General features: G+C 37.9%; 2 protein-coding genes across 2 annotated transcripts in view; one reads left to right on the top strand and one right to left on the bottom strand.

Annotated features, from left to right (window-relative positions):
- IL1RAPL2 (interleukin 1 receptor accessory protein like 2) overlaps positions 1-23,252 on the top strand; it is a 1,205,338-nt gene that overhangs the window by 786,703 nt on the left and 395,383 nt on the right. The window lies entirely within an intron of this gene.
- LOC118012231 (transcription factor BTF3-like) lies at positions 8,068-8,550 on the bottom strand. The gene has a single exon (XM_035007597.1). The coding sequence runs from the start codon at positions 8,548-8,550 to the stop codon at positions 8,068-8,070; it is 483 nt and encodes a 160-aa protein (XP_034863488.1).

The following is a 23,252-nucleotide window of genomic DNA, read 5'->3' as shown; positions in this document are numbered from 1 at the left end:
AAAATTCTATATATTTAACAATTATTTTTTGAGACTCTGCTATGTTTTAGGCATTGCTTCAGGAGCAAGTGATATAAAAATGATGAATAAGGTCCCTGCTCTTATAGAGAGTCTATTCTTTGGGTAAGAGACATAAAATGGATAAAAAACAAACACAAAATATCAGCTAGTGGTAAGTGCCATTCAGAGAAAATATATGTGATGTGGTAGAGAGTGATAGGGTGGGATGCATCATATAGTAAGGAAAGGCCAAGATCTGAATGCCACAAAGGAGCCAGCCACAAGAAGATGAGTGGGGAAAATATTGCAGGCTGATGGTATGCAAAGGCCCAAAGCAAAAATAAGCTCACCATGTTTGAGGAATTGAAAAGAGATTAGACACTCAAATATTTAGAATTTAAACAGAGAAGGAGAAATTAGCAAAGAGGAAGATTGGTCAGTGAGGTATGAGGGAAGCCAAAAGAGAGCATTTCAAGTGTGAGGGGAGTAGTAAACTATGTCAAATATAGCTGAGAAGATAATTAGGGTAAGAACTGAGAAATGGCTATTGGATGTGGCAGTATGGAGATCACTGAGTGGTGGTAAAGGGAGTCCAATTAGTGTTGACTGAGGAAAGAATGTGGAGTTATGAAATGAAGTCAGCTATTCCACACAATTCTTTCAAGAAGTTTTGCTGTAAAGCAGTGGAGATAGGAAGCTATAGCTAAAGGGGCATATTAAGTCAAGGGAGGGTTTTTGTTTTATTTGTGTGAAGATTAGAGATACTAGAGTTTGATGTTTGTTGATGGAAATAAATCAATAGAAAAATTTTTGCCAGAGGAGAGAAAGGGTATAATTGTAAAAGCAAAGTTCATGAAGAGGTGAAAGTGTGCTATCCATCGCACAAAGGAGATGTTGGCCTTTAAAGTAGGAGAAGCTTTTTATCCAAAGCCATAGGAATAAAGGAAGATTCAGTGCATTCACATTTGGGAATTACTGTTTGATTATTCCCATTTTCTCAATGAAGTATGACAAGGTCATCAACCTAGGATCCAGGGTTGCAGATGAACAGATGTACCAGGTTTGAGGAGAAAAGAGAAAGAATAAAATAGTAATTATGGAACATGGAAAAGAGAGCCTACTAAGGAAAACAGAAGACTAATGTACTCTGATTTTGGGCAAGTCACTGGGGCTCTCTTCGCTTTAGTTTCTTTTTTCTCTAAAATATAAATATCAGAGCTATTATTTAAAGTTGAAAAATGGAACTTAAATGTGTAATGAGTCAATATTTTTATAATTTTTTTAAACATCAGAGAAATATTTTAGAAATTAATATCTTATGGTGGAGAAAAATATATTTGAAGTTCAGTAATTTCTTATAATTCAGTGCAATTTATTTTTTCTTCTGTTAAATTCAAGTAAAATTAATCAATGTAATGCTTTTTATCCAAAATAGAATATATACTATGATTCTATTTTTGTAAAATTATTTTTCTTTCTCCATCTTTCTATCTATATCTGTACATAGATAGCTGGAATGGTGTTTAATAAATGTTGATAAAAATGTTTCTGAGTAGTAAGATTTTGTGTAGTAATGTTTGTTGTTTAATTTCTTCTTTGTGCTTTTCCATATTTTATCAGTTTTTGTCATATGGTTTCCATAAAATAGTGAATTTTTTCTTGTTTCAAACATTGTTTTAATGTGGATAACATGGCTTCTTGCTGCAGTAGACAGAATAGCAACCCCCAAAAAGATGTCCAAATCCTAATCCCTAGAGCGTGTGAATGTGTTTGGTTACATAGTAATGGGGGAGTTAAGGTTGCAGATGGAATTAAGGTTGCTAATCAGCTGACCTTGAGATGGGGAGATTATATTGGACTATCCAAGTAGGCCCATTATAATCACAAGGGTCCTTATTCAAGGAATAAAAAGCAGAAGAGAACCAAAAAGATAGCAGCATGAGAGAGAAACAGCCCAATATTGCTGGCTTTGAAGATGGAACAATGGAACTATGAGCCAAGGCATGCAGTGGCTTCCAGAAGCTGGGAAAAGCAAGGAAATAGATTGTCCCCTTGAACCTCCAGAAGGAATGCAACCCTACATCTTGATTTTGACCCATCAAAACCTGTGTTGGAATTCTGTTCTACAGAACTATAAGATAATAAATTTGCTTTGCTTTAAGCCACTAAGTTTGTGGTAATTTGTAACAGCAGCCATAGAAAACTAATATACTTGCTTTCACCCATTCTTTTCTAATCTATTCTTTATACAACAACCAGAGTGAACTTTATAGACCTGCATTATCTAGCATGGTAGCCACAGGCCACATGTGGCAAATGAGCACTTGAAATGTGGCTGGTCTGAAATGAGGTGTGCTGAATGGGAAAAATTGCACTGGATTTTGAAGAGGCAGTATAAAAAATGTAAACTATCTCATTAATGATTTCTTACATTGACTTCTTATTGACATGGTAATATTTTGGAAATATTGATCTAAACAAAATACATAAAATTAATTTCATGTGTTTTATTTTACTTTTTTAACGTGGCTACTAGAAAATTTTAAATTACTTAACCTGAGTCACATTATATTTCTGTTAGCACTCATAAAAAAGTTAATAGAATACTCTAATTTCCCCTGTTAAAACCCTTTTCTAGTTTCCCACTGTATTTAGAATATATGTCAAATCCTCTAACTTGAACTTATAAGGTCCTGCATCATTTGGCATCTGGTACCAGTCTAGGTTTATCTTTTGCCTCTTCCATTCCATTCTAATGGACCAAGCCTCTTTCTGCCTCAGGGCCTTTGCACATGTTATTTGTTGGGTCTGGAAAACTCTTCATCTTGCTCTTCATCTGACTGAAAACTTCTCTTCTTTCCATTTCAGCTCAGGTCCACTCAGAGAGACCTTCTCTGGCCTTCTAGCATAAACTAGGTCCACTGTGTTCACCATTCATAGCACCCTGAAATTTTTCATAACGGCTCTTTTTACAAGTTGTAAGGATAAATTTATTTGCTTATTTTTAAAATTATCTTTGAAAATGATAAACTCAATATACATTTTTTAAACACTGTATACTTAAGGCTGGGCAAGGTATAGATGCTCAGTAAATATTTATTAAATGAATGTAGAATGATCAAATGAGGTAATGTCTATGCAAGTACTTTGTCAACTGTAATGTACTATATACATGTAATAGCCTTACAGTAGTAATAGTAATAGGAAGAGATGGAGGAAGATGGGAAGGGAGAGGAAGAAGAGAAGAAATTGTGTAGTCTTAAAGTCTTTGCCTTGCATCAAGTTTTAAATAGATTTTCTTGGTATCTTGGGTTGTATCTTCAAACCATTGGGAATAAATAGCCCAGCAGGCAGCTATAGTACACTGCCTTTTAAAAACACTTGTATTTTCAAAGACGTATTTTTTCCTTAAAGGAAGTTTTTATACAAGTTCTTCTTAAATTTCTTCTTTCTTCTCCTTTAATTTCTTCTTTCTTACTAAAGAATTTCTTCTTACACAAAGTTCACAAAACTGTTTGCCAGTGACTCAGATTCCTACATGCCTTCTCTAAGGCATATATTTCTATTTCCGCAGTGGAGGACACCATGGAATAGAGCAGGAGTGGTGGAGAAAATAAAATACAACATTGGGGATATTTTAGTAATAGTTTTCATATAGTAGAAAATCAGAACACAGATGGATCAAAAAAAAAAAAAAAAAACATTTCTACCATTCAGTGGTTTCCTTTGGTTTCCCACATGTTTGGTCTCACCTGCTCCTCTTATCCCATAACCTGTCGGTCATTTCAACAACTAAATATATCACTTGTGATACCACCCACAGGTGCTTTTTGATTTAATTCAGTTGGAATGACTGATCTGGTAGCCTTGGGTAAATACACTGAGGGTGTGGGAAAGACTTTACAAGCCATTGTGATGTGCAGTAGGGCATGTCACAATTTTCTTTCCTAAAATAGGAAATTGAATGCTGGAGAAGATAAAGTTTTTGGGAGATTCAGGAAGCCCCAAATATATCTAAAGGCATTCTGCAACTACTGTTTTAGGGCCTTGTGCAATTCATCGTATTTAGGAGAGTAGGTGCAGTGGTAACAAATAAAATTTGCACAGATTCACTATTAGTACTCTAGGTGAAGCTGTTCAGAGACGTATGTCTGCTTGAGACTGTTAGTTTTTGCAACACCAAAATGAAATAATATGTCCCTTAGTGTAATGTTCTGCAGTATTGCTATGAACAAGTACAATTGCACTGTGCTTCCTTTATATTTTTCCTTATAAGAAATTTATTTTTTTTCACTGACAAAATCAGTTTAAGCTTAGCCTTTCTTAAATGACCTTAAAGTAAAATTTCCTACCTTTGTACCTTTTCAACAACAGTTTCTGACTTAACCTTCTCATTAGCATTTTAATAGCCCAAAAAGTCTACCCTGTACTTAGTAACACATTATCATCTGCATTTAAATGGGAATGTTGTAAAAGAGCAACATAAAAAATTACTTGTGTTAGAAAAGTTGTTTTTCTGGGTTTTGTTTTTGTGTTTTCCTATGGCATAACCTCTCTATATTTTAGACAACGATTAAGGATGCTCTTTTTGAAGTCTTTGAATTAATTCTGAAGAAAGAGTTATCAGAACCAATCTCCTACTATTAATAAGAACATCCTCATTTGATATTTGAAAAATAATACTGAGGAATTGATGCTTTCAAAATCAAGATTGATATGCTCATTTCAAATTCAAAAACCAAAGGCAAACTAAAACTTTCAGCTTGTATTTATTAGATATAACTTGATAGATGGAGAGATAGGGATAATCAAACTTAAGGGAGTTTTGAAGAATGGGAATGTATAATTATTATAAGATACAACTTAATAAGGCATAACCAGAAAAGTTCTATTACATGATACCTGGCATTGTTTGCCTTAGAAATCTCTATCTCTCTTTTCCCACCACCTTCCTCTTTACCCATACACACCTATCAATTATAGCTCTATTACAACACCCCAAGTTTTCGTCTCTGCCTCTGCACTTTTTTCAATCATGGTGTGTCAAATAAGACTGCCTGAGTTCAAACTCTTTTCACCACTTACTAGCCTTGTGACCTTGGCATGTTACCCAATCTTTCTGTACTTCTGTATCTTTATCTGTAAAGTGAGGATAATGATGATACTACACAGAATTGTGAAGATGGAAAGTAATGCATGGGAAGTATTTTGACAGTGCTCACAATAAATGTAAGCTATTATTTTTATTGCTTTATACTATTAATACTACTACTACTATTTTTCTACCACCAACCCTCTAAATACCCTACATTTATTAAACCAGCTCCTTAAAGCATCCTCCTTTTCATAGCCCTCCTATATTAAAAAGAATAGATAGGGGCTCTTCTCTCACCCCACCTTTGCCTCAGTCTCATTTGCTTCTCATTGTCAAGAGAAAGACTGATAAGGTTAAAGAAGCATATCTTTGGTTAATGTAATCCCAACCCAAAAAGTAACATATTAAAAACAATGCAGAGCATCAAAACTGGTTAACTCAATTTCTTTCACTGTCCTAACACCTAGGCCACAGTATTTCTTCAGTTTGTCCCTTCCCTATCCTATGTCTTGCCAACCTAGCTCAGTTTTGTAAATTACAACACTGTCTTTCTCCTTTCTTCAGAAGTTAGTTCATTTCATTCAGGATTAACAAAAAGTATCTGTGTTAGGAAATTGAGAGGGAGTGGGGAAGTTTTTATAAAACACAAAATTTTGAGGCACTGCCTCTCCTACCAAACAGGAAATTAGATTTGTATGAAATTTCTTTTTTTAAAGATTATTTATTTATTTATTTGTCAGAGAGGGAGAGAGGTGAGCCAAAGCAGGGGGAGTGGCAGGCAGAGGGAGGAGCAGGCTCTCTGCTGGGCAAGGAACCCCATGTGGGACTCGATCCCAGGACCCTGGGATCATGACCTGAGCTGAAGGCAGATGCTTAACTGACTGAGCCACCCAGGCGTCCCATTTGTATGAAATTATTAGAAAACCCTGCAAGAAGTGATATTCATTTGGTCAGCATTCATCACATGTACTGCAATTATTTGTTTTTACATTTTTCTCTATCACCATATGGATTCCATCAAGGCAAGGTCAATGCCTTAGTAATGCTATCTATCTGCTTTAGTTTTTGTCTTGTAAGGGATATTCAGAAGATGTTTATTGAATGAGCAGATGAAAAGATGAAAGGATGAGACCTGGATCTTAACCTCAAGAAGTTTATAGTCTAGTAGAAAGGACCACCTGCCTACATAAATAGCAGTAATCCTTACTCCAGTCTAACTTTTTAGTCCCTTCCTCATCTACCCTCCCACTTGTTCAGTCCACTGATCACCAAGAATATGTCCTGTACTCTTATACCTCTCTTCCACAATTTCTTCTGCCTAGAATACCCTTCCCCTCATTTTCTGCTAAGTAAACTGCTATTCATTTATCAAGGTATAACTCTAATAGTATCTTCTCAGTTAAGTCTTTTCTGAGTCTCCTCCCCAAGCAGAATGAATATCTCTCTCCTCTGCCCACGTGTAGCCCTTTTCATATACCTCTCTTAGCACTTAGTACATTGAACCATAGTTACTTATCTATCATCTCTTCAGCTTTAATGTGAACTCCAAAAAGATTGGAACTTTATCTTATTAATTTGTGTACCTCTAGGGGCAAGTACAGTGTCTGGCATATAGTTAGTGTTCAACACATGGTTGAATGAAAAAAATGAATGAATCAATGACTCAACAAATAATTACTACAAATACCCTTAAAAAAGGTAAAATAAGAACTTTGGTTAATAATAATCTATCAGGAGGCACCTGGGTGGCTCAGTAGGTTAAGCCTCTGACTTCGGCTCAGGTCATCATCTCAGGGTCTTGGGATCAAGCCTTGTGTCTGGCTCTGTGCTCAGGGGGGAGTCTACATGGCAAATTCCATTATAACAATCGGTAAGTGGACATCTACAATGTGTGATTGCTCAGGGATATTGTTTTGTTAAAATTCATCCTAAAACAAGTGGTCCAGTAGCCACATCTTTAAAATCTATTTTATTATAAAAGAAAATTCCACCGTGCTAGTACTCATTTTCATGGGGTTTGGCTTATATTATCAATCCACTTCATGGGGTTTGGCTTATATTATCAATCCACTATTATTTTAGAAATGACAATGATAAACTTTTGTTATTACTGGGTTTTATTTAGATATTTCTGATCTTCTAAGAGTTTGATGGGCTTGTAATAGAAATATCAATCAGTGTAAAAAGCATTTTACAATCATCATATACAGTTACTTTGAGTATTTGCTTTCATTCTATATGTACCAAGGATTCCACATCTATTTCCATAAGCCTTCTTAAAAGTCAGAATTCTACTGAACTGAGAGTGGGGGTGTTGTTCATTGTTTTCCAAAAATAGACTTGAATGCTACTATATTTTGGGCAGATGATCACAAACACATCCTCATGAGAAAGCAACAGATGTAAAGAAAAAAGTGTTATATTTATTTCAAACCCAGAGAGCAATGCAAGTATCACAGAAAATTTGTGCCAGTGATTATATATATTCTTTTGCTGACAACTTGGTCTACAAAGCTGCTAGAGTGCAGCATCAGCAAGTCTAACCCAAGGCAACTCTAAACTGATGGGTAATATTTGATTCAGTAAATGAAATCAAGTAGGAGTTTTAAAATCAGTTACATCTCCTTTCATCAGACATTTCTTCTTCTTGTCACTTTTTTATGGACCTATACATTGGAATTAATAAGAAATGTTATCTGCAGGTTTTTTTTTTTCCCCTTACGCAAAGAACTTTATTAACCTTGTTTCAAACTTTATTCCCAGGCTTCTTCAGCTTAATTAGCTGCAAAGAATGAATTGTGTATAAGCAAAAACTGAAAAGAGCTGCAGTGTCCAAGGGGCTTGGGCTTAAAAATATTAGAGATCTAGATTTTATCAGATCCATGAACAAAATTTTAAAAAGCAGTCATAATATAAAATAGCAGCTCCCAATAACTTCTTCAAGTTTTATCTTCTTCAGAAGTTGACTCAATTCAGTTTGCTTCATTCTTGGAAGCTTCATCAAAATTCTCCACAAGATCAGGAACTTCATCATCATCATCCTCTCCGGTAGCAAGTGGTGCTTTTCCATCCACAGATTGTTTGGGCAGAGCTTCAGCCAGTCTTAAACTAGTCAGACTGTCTGCACCGAGTTGGTTTAAGATCCTGGGTAGCATTTCTGTCAGCTGCTTTGTCTCAGCATGGCCTGTATTGATGAAAGTGTTCGCTGACAGCGAGGCCTGAACTTTGGGGTTGTTAAAGTGGATCACTGGTCCTTGGTTTGTGAACATATTCACTTCTTCAATACCAGAGATATTGTTTACCCCTAACTTCTTTAAGGAGAACTGAAGTTTTTTATCATCTGCTGTAGCCGTTCTATGAACCATCTTCTTTTGGCGAGCAGTTCCTTTCCCACCAATGCACACTTGTGCTTGCAGTTTGGTGAGTTTCTTCTGGTTCATGATAGTTTCTTTCATCTTGTTGGAGCTGAAATGGGACCGCACTGGGGAATAGGGTTGGCGCTCAGGGGGTCTCGGGTGGACCAGCTGAGATTAGGTGCACACACGCGGGGATGCAAGATGGCAGCTAGTCTGCAGGGATTTTTTTTTTTTTTCTTTTTTTCCTTGTTGTAAAGTAAGACCATTTGTGAAAAGAAGGAATTGTTACAAATACATATTTGTTACTGATAAATGATAGTATGTGTGATCCAGTGCTTCAGAGTCTCCTTTACATTAAAAAAAAAGTAGGTTTGATTTGAGAAAATTAAACCCAGGTTTTGTTTTTTTTTTTTAAGTATAACAGATAAAAGGAAAATTGAATCATTTTGAAGTCAGGTGGTTCATTGATTCCCAAACCTATCTTCACATTATAAACCAACTACAAGCACTTTTTGAAAATATAGTCTTGGACTCCACTCAGATTTTAATTCAGGAGATCTGAAATGGGACCTAAGAACCTATATTATAAGCAAGCCTGCTGGGTACTTTTAATATAATTGGTCCATGTAGTATTTTAGAACTACTGATCTAGTCTAACTCCTTATCCAATGTAGAATCCCCTTTACAAAATCCTTAACATGTAGTCATTTAGTGACACAAGGCAGTCCATTCCATTGTTGGTTGATTCTAATTGGAGAAAGTTCTGTTAAACCCAAGCCCTAGAAACTTCTCCCCAATAGTGTGTTCCCAGCAACCTCATAATGAATGCTCCACAGTCAGACATGTAGTTGGCCCATCAGGGACTCCTTGTCTTGCTTAGATAATTCTGTCTGAGGGACTAAGGAGTGTGTGTATCAACAAACTAAATTATAATGCAAGGTACATTTATATTGATAAAATAAAAATATCCATAAATTTATGTCCCTTAGTTAACAGCTAAGCTTTATTTTAATGTTCTCTCCGCAATGGCTTCCAATAACAACTTAAATCTTGGCTGAGTATCTAAGATTAAGATTTGTCACATTAATAACAGCATCAACTCATTCAATATTGGGACGTTTGAGAATTTTGACTGAAAAGCCCCACTAACCTACTCAGAGGTATCAGGGTTACAACTGGATTTAACTCCAGCCTCAGGCTGCTCCTTGGAAAGAAAGAGCCCCATCTACTTCTCCTGAACTTCCTTAAGAAAAAAAAGACAAGTCTAGGAAACCTATGCCAAGATAATCATACCACTGAGGATAAGAATAGTACACGATTGGGGTAGGAAGTGGAATGATAAAGAGGGTTTACAATGAAACTAAGCTGAGGTGGGGGTGGAGAGAACCAGGCACGGAAGCTAAATAGTGAACAAAGGGATTGAGTGTGTAACTGACAAGCCTTTTCTTTCCACTGTGTCTTCCTTCTCAGTATGCTTGTCTCTTGCTTGCTTCAGTTCTCAGCTCTGTCATGCTTCATGATCCTATAGAACACCACCCAGGGGTGTCCTGAATGTCCTCTTCCAAGTAGCCAGCTGAGGTTGGAGGGACAGGTTGTTTACTCTGGGTCTATATCCGACTGAGCCACCAGGGTTGGGTCGGACTGAAAAGACATCTAGGACAGCTATGAGTCTGTCCCAATGATGAACCGCCATCCTCAGTTCCAGAGTGAAGTCAACCTAGAAAAGGAAGTTTAAATTTCACCTTGGAGAGGAGAGGTTGTCACAACCCGACCCCTAACTGAGAACAACAGTTTGACTAAACCATGACGGGGTGTGGACCAAATAAAGGAGATTACCTGGTTAGAGCTCAAAACTTTCTTTTTACTGAATGCAACTGGAGGCAGATGTCACCTCCATGTAACCACCTGACTGACTTAAGGCAAAGATAGGCAGGGGAAGAGGGAGAAAAAGGGACAGGTAATAAAGATCAGAGTAGAGAAGAGTCAGGAACAGGGAAATTGAAGAGATAGGAAAAAGAAAGGGATATAATTAAGGATGCTGGGAGCATTTCCCCCAGGAATTGTAAGTAATGCAGCCACTCTTTTTTTTTTTCCTGAAGCCAATTTCCATGGGTAGGATTTAGCCAGTTTGAAATGAAATGACAGTAACCTTCTTTTTTGACTCAAGGTAACAACCCCTGCTATCTTCTTCCTTTTCTTTGCTGGTTTGTGTGCACAGGCCCATTATTGGGGAAAGGGAAGCTGAGCATGTGCTGACCTTGCCTCCTCCAATCCCTAATTAGTCTCACAAGGTCTTTTTAAGACTGCAGTGAAGTTTTGATTTTTTTTTCCTTTTTTGCCCCCAGCTTTATGGAGGTATAATTGACAAAAATTGTGTGTATTCAGGATGTACAACATAATTTTTTAAAGCTGTATTTTTTAAATTGCAGACATAGAAAGCAGAGTGAATTTCTGCTTACTTTGACACCACCAATAGCTTTCCAGATATAATTTAGCTTATTTCAATAAAAAATGCTAAAAATCCCCATGGTGGCAAAAACAATAACATAAACCTGACTAAGTACAAGCCCCATGCCAGGAGATTAAAGAAATTAAAGGGGCCCCCTCTCCGTGTTATTCTCTATAATAGCACTTATCTATTTCTGTCATAGCACATATCAAAAGCTGTAATTATCTTGTTTATTTTCCTGTTTTCTTGTTTACTGCCTGTCTCCCTTCCAGTAGAATGTCAGATCCATGAGGGCAGGGATTATTGACTGTTTTCTTCCCTTTTATATATATATTCCCAGGGCCTAGAAGAGTACCTGCATATAGCAGACTCACATTAAATATGTATTGAGTGACTGAATGATTGAATGAATGAATGGTGAGGCTCATTGAGCAGGCAGAACAATCCCTTAGGAAACATTCAAACCACTAGCCTGTAAAAACCTGTTCTCTAACCCCTTCCTACCTCCTCAACCTTATAATCTGCATTCCCCCTGGCCCTTAAATTCCTCTTACACATCATGTTCTTCTTAATTCAGGGTGTCACATGTGTGATTTCATTTACTTAGGATGCTCTTCCCTGGCTTGGCAACCTCTCACCCTTCGTTCTTATTCTAAAAGTCACCTAAGTGAGACTTCCTTGGCCATACCATCTAAGTAGTACCCCTTCCCACTCCCCCACCTTGTTATTTTCTTTCACTGTGCCCTGTTCATTTCCTTCAAAGCAATTTTTTTTGGTAATTTATGATTATAAATCTATTTGCTTCTTTTTTTCAAATTCTATTTTATTATGTTATGTTAGTCACCATACAATACATCATTAGTTTTTGATGTGATGATCCACGATTCACTGTTTTCATATAACACCCAGTCCTCCATGCAGTACGTGCCCTCCTTAATACCCATCACCAGGCTACCCATCCCCCTACCCCCCATCCCCTCGGAAACCCTCAGTTTGTTTCTCAGAGTCCATAGTCTCTCATGGTTCATCTCTCCCACCAATTTCCCCCCCTTCATTTTTCCCTTCCTTCTCCTAATGTCCTCCGTGCTATTCCTTATGTTCCACAAATAAGTGAAACCATATGATAATTGACTTTCTCTGCTTGACTTATTTCACTTAGCATAATCTCCTTCAGCCCCATCCATGTTGATGTAAAAGTTGGGTATTCATCCTTTCTGATGGCTGAGTAATATTCCATTGTATATGTGGACCACATCTTCTTTATCCATTCATCTCTTGCAGGGCGTCTTGACTCTTTCCACAGTTTGGCTATTGCGGACATTGGGGCTATGAACATTGGGGTGCATATGGTCCTTCTTTTCACTACATCTGTGTCTTTGGGGTAAATACCCAGGAGTGCAATTTCTGAGTCATAGGGTAGCTCTATTTTCAATTTTCTGAGGCACCTCCACACTGTTTTCCAAAGTGGCTGTACCAAATTGCACTCCCACCAACAGTGTAAGAGGGTTCCCCTTTCTCCACAACCTCTCCAACAATTGTTGTTTCTTTCCCTGTCCATTTTGCCATTCTAACTGGTGTAAGGTGGTATCTCAATGTGGTTTTAATTTGAATTTCCCTGATGGCTAATGATGATGAACATTTTTTCACGTGTCTGTTAGCCATTTGTATGTTTTCTTCAGAGAAGTGTTTGTTCATGTCTTTTGCCCACTTTTTGACTTGATTATTTGTTTTTTGGGTGTTGAGTTTGATAAGTTCTTTATAGATCTTGGATACCAGCCCTTTATCTGTAGTGTCATTTGCAAATATCTTCTCCCATTCTGTGGGTTGCCTCTTCATTTTGTTGACTGTTTCCTTTGCTGTGCAGAAGCTTTCCATCTTGATGAAGTCCCAAAAGTTGATTTTTGCTTTTGTTTCACTAGCTTTTGGAGATGTATCTTGAAAGAAGTTGTTGTGGCCGATGTCAAAGAGGATACTGCCTATGTTGTCCTCTAGGATTTTGATGGATTCCTGTCTCACATTGAGGTCTCTCATCCATTTTGAGTTTATCTTTGTGTATAGTATTAGAGAATTGTCGAGTTTCATTCTTCTGCATGTGGCTGTCCAATTTTCCCAGCACCATTTATTGAAGAGACTGTCTTTTTTGCATTGCATATTTTTTCCTGCTTTGTCGAAGATTATTTGACCATAGAGTTGAGGGTTCATATCTGGGCTCTCTATTCTGTTCCATTGGTCTATATGTCTGTTTTTGTGCCAGTACCATGCTGTCTTGGTGATCACTGCTTTGTAATATAGCTTGAAATCAGGCAACATGATGCCCCCAGCTTTGTTTTTCTTTTTCAACATTTCCTTGGCGATTCAGGGTCTTTTTTGATTCCATACAAATTTTAGAATTGTTTGTTCCAGCACTTTGAAAAATGTCATTGGAATTTTGATCGGGATGGCATTGAAGGTATAGATTGCTCTGGGTAGCATAGACATTTTAACAATGTTTATTCTTCTGATCCATGAGCATGGAATGTTTTTCCATCTTTTTGTGTCTTCAATTTCTTTCATGAGTGTTTTGTAGTCCCTAGAGTATAGATCCTTTACATCTTTGGTTAGGTTTATTCCGAGGTGTCTTATGGTTTTTGGGGCTATTGTAAATGGTATCATTTCTCTAATTTCTCTTTCTACAGTTGCAGTGTTAGTGTATAAGAAAGCAACTGATTTCTGTGCATTGATTTTGTATCTTGCCACATTACTGAATTGCTGGATAAGTTCTAGTAATTTGGGGGTGGAGTCTTTTGGGTTTTCCCCATAAAGTATCATGTCATCTGCAAAAAGAGAGAGTTTGACTTTTTCCTTGCCAATTTGAATACCTTTTATTTATTTTTGTTGTCTGATTGCTGTTGCTAAGACTTCTAGTACTATGTTGAACAATAGTGGCGAGAGTGAGCATCCTGGATGTGTTCCTGATCTTAAGGGAAAGGCTCTCAGCTTTTCCCCATTGAGGATGATATTCGCTGTGGGTTTTTCATAGATGGATTTAATGAACTTGAGGAATGTTCCCTCTATCCCTATACTCTGGAGAGTTTTAATCAGGAAAGGATGCTGTATTTTGTCAAATGCTTTTTCTGCATCAATTCAGAGGACCATATGGTTCTTCTCTCTCTTCTTATTAATGTGTTCCATCACATTGTTTGGTTTGCGAATGTTGAACCAGCCTTGCATCCCGGGGATAAATTCCACTTTGTCATGGAGGATGGTCCTTTTAATGTATTGTTGGATCCTATTAGCTAAGATTTTGTTGAGGATTTTGGAATCCATATTCATCAGGGATATCGGTCTGAAACTCTCCTTTTTGATGGGGTCTTTGCCTGGTTTGGGGATTAAGGTAATGCTGGCCTCATAGAATGAGTCTGGAAGCTTTCCTTCTGTTTCTATTTTTTGAAACAGCTTTAGGAGAATAGGTATAATTTCCTCTTTGAATGTTTGGTAGAATTCCCCAGGGAATCCATCAGGCCCTGGACTCTTGTTTTTTGGGAGGTTTTTGATCACTGCTTCAATCTCGTTGCTAGTTATTGGCCTATTCAGGTTGTCAATTTCTTCCTGTTTCAGTCTGGGCAGCTTGTAGGTTTCCAGGAAGACTTCCATTTCATCCAGATTGTTCAGTTTATTGGCATATAGTTGTTGATAATAATTTCTAATAATTGTTTCTATTTCCTTGGTGTTAGTCGTGATCTCTCCTCTTTCATTCATAATTTTATTAATTTGGGTTCTTTCTCTTTTCTTTTGGATAAGTCTGGCCAGTGGTTTATCGATCTTATGAATTCTTTCAAAGAACCAGCTTCTAGTTTCATTGATCTGATCTACTGTGTTTCTGGTTTCTAATTCATTGATGTCTGCTCTCATCTTAATTATTTCTCTTCTAATGCGTGGCTTAGGCATCATTTGTTGCTTTTTCTCTAGTTCTTTAAGGTGTAGAGTTAGTTGGTGAATTCGGGATTTTTCTATTTCTTTGAGTGAGGCTTGGATGGATAAGGATTTCCCCCCCTTAGGACCGCCTTTGCAGTATCCCATAGGTTTTGGAGTGATGTCTTTTCGTTCTCATTGGTTTCCATGAATTGTTTAAGTTCTTTGATTTTCTGGTTGACCCAAACATTCTTGAGCAGAGTGGTCTTTAGCTTCCAAGTGTTTGAATTTTTTCCAAATTTTTTCCTGTTATTGAGTTCCAGTTTTAAAGCATTAGGGTCTGAGAATATGCAGGGAATAATCGGAGTCTCTTGGTATTGGTTGAGACCTGATTTGTGACCCAGTATGTGGTCTCTTCTGGAGAAAGTTCCATGTGCACTCAAGAAGAATGAGTATTCTGTTGTTTTAGGGTGGAATGTTCTGTATATATCTATGAGGTCCATCTGATCCAGTGTGTCATTCAAGGCTTTTATTTCTTTGTTGATTTTCTGCTTAGATGATCTGTCTATTGCTGAGAGTGGAGTATTGAGGTCACCTACAATTAACATATTGTTATCAACATGACTCTTTATTTTGGTTAACAGTTGGCTTGTGTAGATGGCTGCTCCCATGTTGGGGGTGTAGATATTTACAATTGTTAGATCTTCTTGTTGGATAGACCCTTTAAGAATGATATAGTGTCCTTCGGTGTCTCTAACTACTGTCTTTAGCTTAAAATCTAATTTGTCTGATATAAGAATTGCTATCCCAGCTTTCTTTTGATGTCCGCTGGCATGGAAGGTGATCTCCATCCCTTCACTTTCAGTCTGGATGTATCTTTAGGTTCAAAATGAGTCTCTTATAGACAGCAAATGGATGGGTCCTGTCTTTTTATCCAATCTGCAACCCCATGCCATTTTATGGGAGCATTTAGGCCGTTCACGTTGAGAGTGATTATTGAAAGATATGAATTTATTCTCATCATATTGCCTGTGAAGACCTTATTTTTATAGATTGTCCCTGTAAATTTCTGTTGTAGATCACTCTTGGGGTCTTTCTCCTTTTATAAAACCTCCCTTAATATTTCTTGCAGGGCCAGCTTAGTGGTCACATATTCTTTCAATTTCTGCCAGTCTTGGAAGCTCTGCATCTCTCCATCCATTCTAAATGACAGCCTTGCCAGATAAAGTATTCTTGGCTGCATGTTCTTCTCGTTTAGTACCCTGAATATGTCTTGCCAGCCCTTTCTGGGTTGCCAGGTCTCTGTGGATAGGTCTGACGTTATTCTGATGTTCTTCCCCCTGTACGTAAGGAATCTCTTCCCCCAACTGCCCTTGAGATGGTTTCCTTGGTTCAAAGATTTGCGAGTTTTATTGTTACATGCCAGGGTGTTGGCCTGTTTTCCTTGATCTTGGGAGGGGTCCTGTCTGACTCTAGGACATGAATGTTTGTTTCATTACCCAGATTAGGGAAGTGCTCAGCTGCAATTTGCTCAAATATATCTTCTAGTCCTCTCTCTCCACCCGCTCTGGGATTACAATAATTCTGACATTGGAACGCTTCATGGTGTCACTTATTTCTCTGATTCTATTTTCATGGATTGAGTTGTTTTTCCCTGGCCTCCTCTTTTCCCTTTTTATCTATTAAATGATCTTCCAGGTCACTGATTCATTCTTCTGCCTCACTTACCCTAGCTGTTAGATTATCTAGATTAGATTGGATCTCATTGATAGCATTTTTAAATTCTGCCAATTCAGCTTTCATTTCTGCCCTTAGAGACTCTATGTTGCCATTAATTGATTTCTCCATTCTAGCTATTGTCTTCACAATCGCTAGCCTGAATTCCATCTCCGACATCTTGGTTGTATCTGAATGCATTTGTAAATCTGTGGCATAAATCATAATCTCCGAGTCTTTCCTATTTTGGGGGTTCCTCCTCCTAGTCATTCTGTTGATGGGAGGTTGAGGGAATGCATAGAGTCCAAATTATTGACCAAAACCCAAGCAAGATGCACCTGTTTTCTAGGGACCTTAGGGTTGCTGGCTTCTTGTTTTCCCAACCTGTCTTCTGGGGGAGGGGCCTGCCGAGCTGTTACTCAGGCAACCCTGTTTGGGCAGAGTTGTCCTACCCCCCCATGCCGGGGGCTGGGCTCAGTGGGAACCATTTTTGGGGGGCTTTTGTTCTCTTGTGGCTTTCCCTGGCAGCTTTCCTCATCTCTTTGGAGAGTCAGAGCAGAAGAGACCATTTCCAACCCTCTGCCTCAGAGCAGAGAGATCACAGTCTGTTCTTCAGTGAGCTCTCTAGACCACACTGTCTCCATTTCTGTCTGTGCTGCTATAAACTGCAGCGTCCTGGGTTGTGTACCCCTGAGCAGCACTCGCTCCCAGTCCTCACCTCCAGGTCAGGGCTCATCTCTGCCCTTTGTGCTTCTAAAACCGTCAGCCACCCCCAGTTCACACGTGTGACCTTGCTGTTCCCGGTTTCCGGCCGGCGGGCTGCTCTAAAGTCCTTTCCCCACAGCTACCAGTCTGTGAGTCTGTGTCCCGTCCCCAGCATGCGAGACTGTCACTCACCGGTGGCATAGGATCCCGGTGGCCAGGCTCCTTCCCACTGCCATTTATTCTCCTATATCTGCCTGCAGAATCACAGCTCCCCACTTCGTACCTTGAAACCAACTGCCTGCGATATTCTGTTTGTAGAGATCCAGATCTTCTTGCATCTCAGGCTGATTTTGTGAGTGTTAGAGTGGTTTGGTAGATATCCAACTCAGTTACGGGGACCAGTTGGAATAGGGTCCCCTACTCCTCCACCATCTTTTCCCCTCTATTTGCTTCTTTATAGTCTCCTTCCCTCTTTTGTGGTATCCATGAGGACTAGGACTGTGTCTCTTTTTGCTCAACTCTGTATCTCCAGCACCTTATACAATATAGTACAGGGTTGACAAATATTTGCTGATTATATGAGTGAGTAAAGAGATGGATAAATCAATTACTAGTATTCCTTCCCCCATCCCTCAATGTGCAGAAATGCCATCGTGAGGCTTGGTGTTTTAATAATGTTCTAGGCATGGCTCTGTGCTCCTAGCCCACATAAGAGGTTGGGTTAGAAAATTCTTGATAACCTCAATTACACTTTAGTGATTTGAAATGATGTTTACAAAAATAATTTGTTTTTAAAGGAAGAAATATAAGGAAGGGATACACTTTTGTTTTCATTCCTTATGCACAAAATAGTTTGGGTCCAAAGCTGGATTTTTCTTTTTAAATATACTACACTTATAGCAACACCATATACCTTGCTATTTTTGTCATAAGCAGCAAATTCCCAATTGGGTGCCACAAAGCCCTTTGGAAATTTGGCTGGCTGGGCCTCGTAAGGCATTTTAATTGGATCACCTCGTATTGGTTACTATCCGTGGGCTGGGTTCCATTTTTCCTCATGCTGGTTTGGGGGACAGGGCTTGTACAGGCTCTTGGTCAGGCCTCCTGCTGCTAGCACTAGCTGTTTCCCTCTTCCCTGATTCTTTGTCCTCCCACCTGTTCTGAGACTCTCTAACACCCCATGACTTTGAGCAGCTGTTGTCTCTGCCTCTGAGTCAAGCATGTGTCCAACAGGGGGTTTATATAACTAGGCCCTGGGAGGGATTTTTCCCAAGTGGAGCCACCTCAAACATTTTATTTACTTTAGGATATATCACTTCTGTCTTCTTATCCTTCCTAGTAAGTGTCATGTCTCTAAACTTTCTGGAGTCATGTTTATAAATGCAGCATCTATGTGTACTGCATATAGACTTTGCTGATTTGCAGCTCTTGGCACCACTCCTTCTCTTATACCAGACATTCAGTAAGTATTGTTTCATCAAATTGGATCAATCCTGAAAGCTTATTGGTGTCATTAGAAGAGGTAGAATCTAGGGGCACCTGGGTGGCTCAGTCGTTAAGCGTCTGCCTTCAGCTCGGGTCATGGTCCCGGGGCCCTGGGATCGAGCCCCACATCAGGCTCTCTGCTCAGCGGGAAGCCTGCTTCTCCCTTTCCCGCTCCCCCTGCTTGTGTTCCTGCTCTCGCTATCTCTCTCTCTGTCAAATAAATAAATAAAATCTTTTTTTTTTTTTTTTAAAGAAGAGGTAGAATCCAAAAAGACTGTCTTCCTAGGAAGGAAATATCTTCATCCCCTTGACATTTTGAGAACTACATTTGTGTGGGCAACATGTTTAGGTGAGATTTAGATTATGGTTTAAGACTAATTACTAACTGCTGGCCTCTATCTGTAACAGGAAGGGTCATTTAGCAAATTGGTGACTGAGTTTCTAATTCAGTCACTATTGAAATTATCTAAAATAATACATATACAAAGTCATCATAAATAGATGTTGTAGATTTGGAATATTCCAATGAGGATTCTGGTTTAAAATATTGAAATGTATGCTTTAATATACATAAATTCAAAGAAGTATATGAAAAAATTGAAAAAATAAGAATCATAAGCAGAACATTATAGTTAATGTTACAAGAGAAAGTAAAATTGGATCATATAGCAACATTTAGTTTTCTCTATTTTCAAAAAGTAGTATCAGACTATCAAAATGAAGGAGATAATAATATCTAAAAGTAAAAAACTGCAAAATTTTTGATGCACTAAATAAATTGAACTATCAAGAATTTTCAAAGGCTTAAAGTTTCCTACATATAGGTACTAGTGGTCTAAAATTTGTGTGCGTTTTAAAAACTCCCCAGTTCCAGACTCCAGGGAGACAAACAAATAAATATGGTAGCTTTCCCTTTCTCTGTTGAAACTGATTTTCATTAATTCTCAGCTTTATCTTCATTTCTGGATCATCACTTTGCTAACTCAGATTTACTTTGTCTAAATGCCATTTGTTCTGATAATCTCAGAAGCCATTTCCCACACAGAGTTCCTGACAGCAGCAGTCAGTTCTGAGACTTCCCCTGAATTTCTAGGGGTCATTTGACTTCACTTTCACCTTGCATCTGCTGTCCCTTTCATTTACCCCTGCTAAGAAAAGGAGCTTCACTCACCTTATTTTTGAATTTGGCAAAGGATACCAAACAATAGTATTTATAATTTTTGACATACATAATTGAAAAAGAAAGCAGAAATGATTTTCCAAGATTTAGTCAATACTAAATCTGTGGTGCATTTGTATAGTCTCTTGATTTGGGCATTTCAGGGATGTAGTGTTCCTCTTATAGAACTAGCCATTCATGCTTAGCCCTCATTTACTTTCTTACTCCCAAGATCACTGTGATTTATGTAAAATGAGTGCAAAAAGTTCAGTTGCCTTGAGAATTCAGATCTGGTAAGAGACTTAGAAATTAGGTGGAATATGCGTGGTTCCCCCCCACCCCAAATCTGAAAAGATTGTGATTTTCCTATCACTGGAGGCAGTCGGCTAGATTAGATAGAGACATGTTCTGCCCCAAAGACAGAAACTCAAGAACACCTAGAAATATCTTGATCTGACACAAAAGCCATGCTACGCTTCATGAAGAAAGCTTTGGAATATAAAAATCAGATTAGAATAAGAATCCCAGAATCTTACCTTAAATCTTACCTTTTATCACCGAAATTGTACACCACTTGGCACATGGTCTAGTGCTATATACATTCTAAATAAAAATGGGATTACATAAATTAGTATATTGATCAAAAATTGTGAAAATGAGCTTTAAGTTATAAATGAGTTGTAGCTGAACCTCAACATGGGCAGAATGCTGAATATTCAGGAGAGAAACATGGAATTTCTGTTATTTAGCTCTAGGAACACCATGAATATATTTAATCAATCTGGCAGGTGAAAGATACTATAGGCATCACTCATTATCAAGAGATTTGATTTAGAGACTATATTTATAAAATCTGGTGACACAAAACAATGATTTTCAAAATTTAACATGCTTGACAATATAATGCCATGCTTGATAAAGTGCAAAATTTTGGTCCCTTACCAAAGAGAATCTCATTCACTGGATTTGGTGTTGACTCAAGAATCTGCATTTTAACAAACAAAGCAAGTTGACTATAGACTACCTTTGGCAGCTAACTCAACTATGCCCTTGTAGCATGAAAGCATCCATAGACAATATGTAGACAAATGAGAGTGAATATGTTCCAGTAAAACTTTATTTACAAAGATAAAAGGCCTAAAGCTGGATTTGACCCATGGGCTGTATGTAGAATGCATAGTTTTCAGGCCGTGAGCCCTGGCCCAAAGGATTAACTCTTCTTACATACCTAAAACTTCTAGTCTCAGAATTTTGTTTTTGAGCTGGTTTGCAGTTTATGTCTAAGGAGCACTTATTGGTCAACTGTGGTATTGAAGCTCATTTCCATTTACTGTTGTAAATATGAAATAAGGGGGAGAACAAATTTCCTTGAGTTGTGTACACAAAGAATTCTCATGACCCATTTTCTCCAGGAAAATCTTCCTGGATTAATGAAGCCCAGTCTCCAGTTAGTCAAAATATTCTCTTGCTTATGTTTTCTCCATGATTCACATTGATAATTTTGAATTTCTATGATAATAGTATGGGGCAACAGGATTGAGTAAGACCATTTTGACAGAGCAAGGATGGAACACACCTGGCATTTGTGCTGCCATTTCCATTTCTTACACCATGGCAGAAATGCCAACCACTTATTGTACTCTTTCCTTTTGGTTATTCTATTTGAGGGCACATATTACTTCTACTGTAACTTTTTTTTATTCTCCTGTATCTTAAAGTAATTATGAGCCTTTCCCAAAGGATTTACATACATAGTATATTTTGACTAGTTGTCATTGTTTTCCTCTTAGAGCATAAGTATTTTAAAGATTTTACTTATTTATTTGACAGAGAGAGACACAGCAAGATAGGGAACACAAGCAGGGGGAGTGGGAGAGGGGGAAGCAGGCTTCCCACGGGGCAGGGAGCCCGATGTGGGGCTCGATCCCAGGACCCTGGGATCATGACCTGAGCCAAAGGCAGACACTTAACGACTGAGCCAACCAGGTGCCCCATAGATCATAAGTATTTTAAATTCATGGGCTATGCCTAGTTTATCATGTTATACCCTGAGATCATTCCAGAAACACTTGTTGAAAGGTAAATACAGCATCTTTCTCATTAGAATGTCAATGTTAATTTTGATACCTTTAGTATAATACAAACTCCTGCTGATAGTTAACTAATTAAAGTACATTTGAAACTATAAAAACTGATGTTGGCAATTTGAAAATTGAAGATACTTATAGTCTGGTTTTGGGTCAGATATCTATAAACTATAACACAGTTTTTGCACTTGGCCTTAGCCAAAAGGCCAAGAAGTGATAAACTGTAGCATATTCTTTTAAATAGTGTTTTAGATCAATTTGGGTTAATACTTGCAGTTAAAGGATTACTTGGGTTCATAATCAAAATGTTTGCTTACCAAGTACAATATAGCATACAGCATTAAATAGACTCACTTGCATAGCAGAGTACTGACCCTGCAAACTTGTTATGTCATATGCTGGCTATTATAATAAAACTTGTTTAATAAAACTTGAAAATTACCATTTAACAAAAACAAAACAGTTTTCACAGGATTTTCAATTTATCCTGGTACATAAAGCTCGTATAATATGACTGTATCTATTTACTGAGTTGTTAGTATTTTATTGTTGGCAGGATTGGTTATAAAGGAGCATTGACAAGAAACTCAAATTGAATAGGATTAAAAAATATGTGCAGAGGACTAATGCAGTACTACTGGGTAGCTTGTCCTAAAATTTCTAGGATAGGACAACTGCTAAATGGGACTTTTCTAGTGGTATGTGATCTGAGAGGTAGTCTCTATCAGACACCTAGCTTTTTACCTAGCAAATTTGATAGAGGTTCAAATATCAAAATAAACTAGATGGATAATAGCATCCCTTTATATCTCATATGTGTGTTTCAGCACAAAAACCTCCCTTACAGACAAACCACGTTCTTCAAGCTTTTCCTACAGTCCCATGTTAGGCCTTGGGAAACATTATCTGACCTCTGATATTCCAAAGCTCTATGACAGGATCTGACGGTTTTTAAATTTAAACAACTTGCTTCTCTTAAAATATGGAAAGGCTCTTCCTGCTGCTCTAAAAAAAAAATATCAACAGCTTTAGGCAAAGAGAGGGCATTTGTTGGAGAGTCTAGGGAGAGCCATCTCCAGAAATAACACGTTTCCCATTTTTTTTTTTTGCTTTTATTTATTTTTTTATTCTTATATTAATCCCCATACATTACATCATTAGTTTTAGATGTAGTGTTCCATGATTCCTTGTTTGTGCATAACACCCAGTGCTCCATGCAGAATGTGCCCTCCTCAATACCCACCACCAGGCTAACCTATCCTCCCACCCCCCTCCCCTCTAGAACCCTCAGTTTGTTTTTCAGAGTCCA

The sequence above is a fragment of the Mirounga leonina genome, unplaced genomic scaffold, assembly GCF_011800145.1.
Source record: "Mirounga leonina isolate KUSES-001 unplaced genomic scaffold, KU_Mleo_1.0 Mir_101222, whole genome shotgun sequence".
In the NCBI taxonomy this organism is placed as follows: domain Eukaryota; kingdom Metazoa; phylum Chordata; class Mammalia; order Carnivora; family Phocidae; genus Mirounga; species Mirounga leonina.
This window is presented reverse-complemented; position numbering and strand designations above follow the sequence as displayed.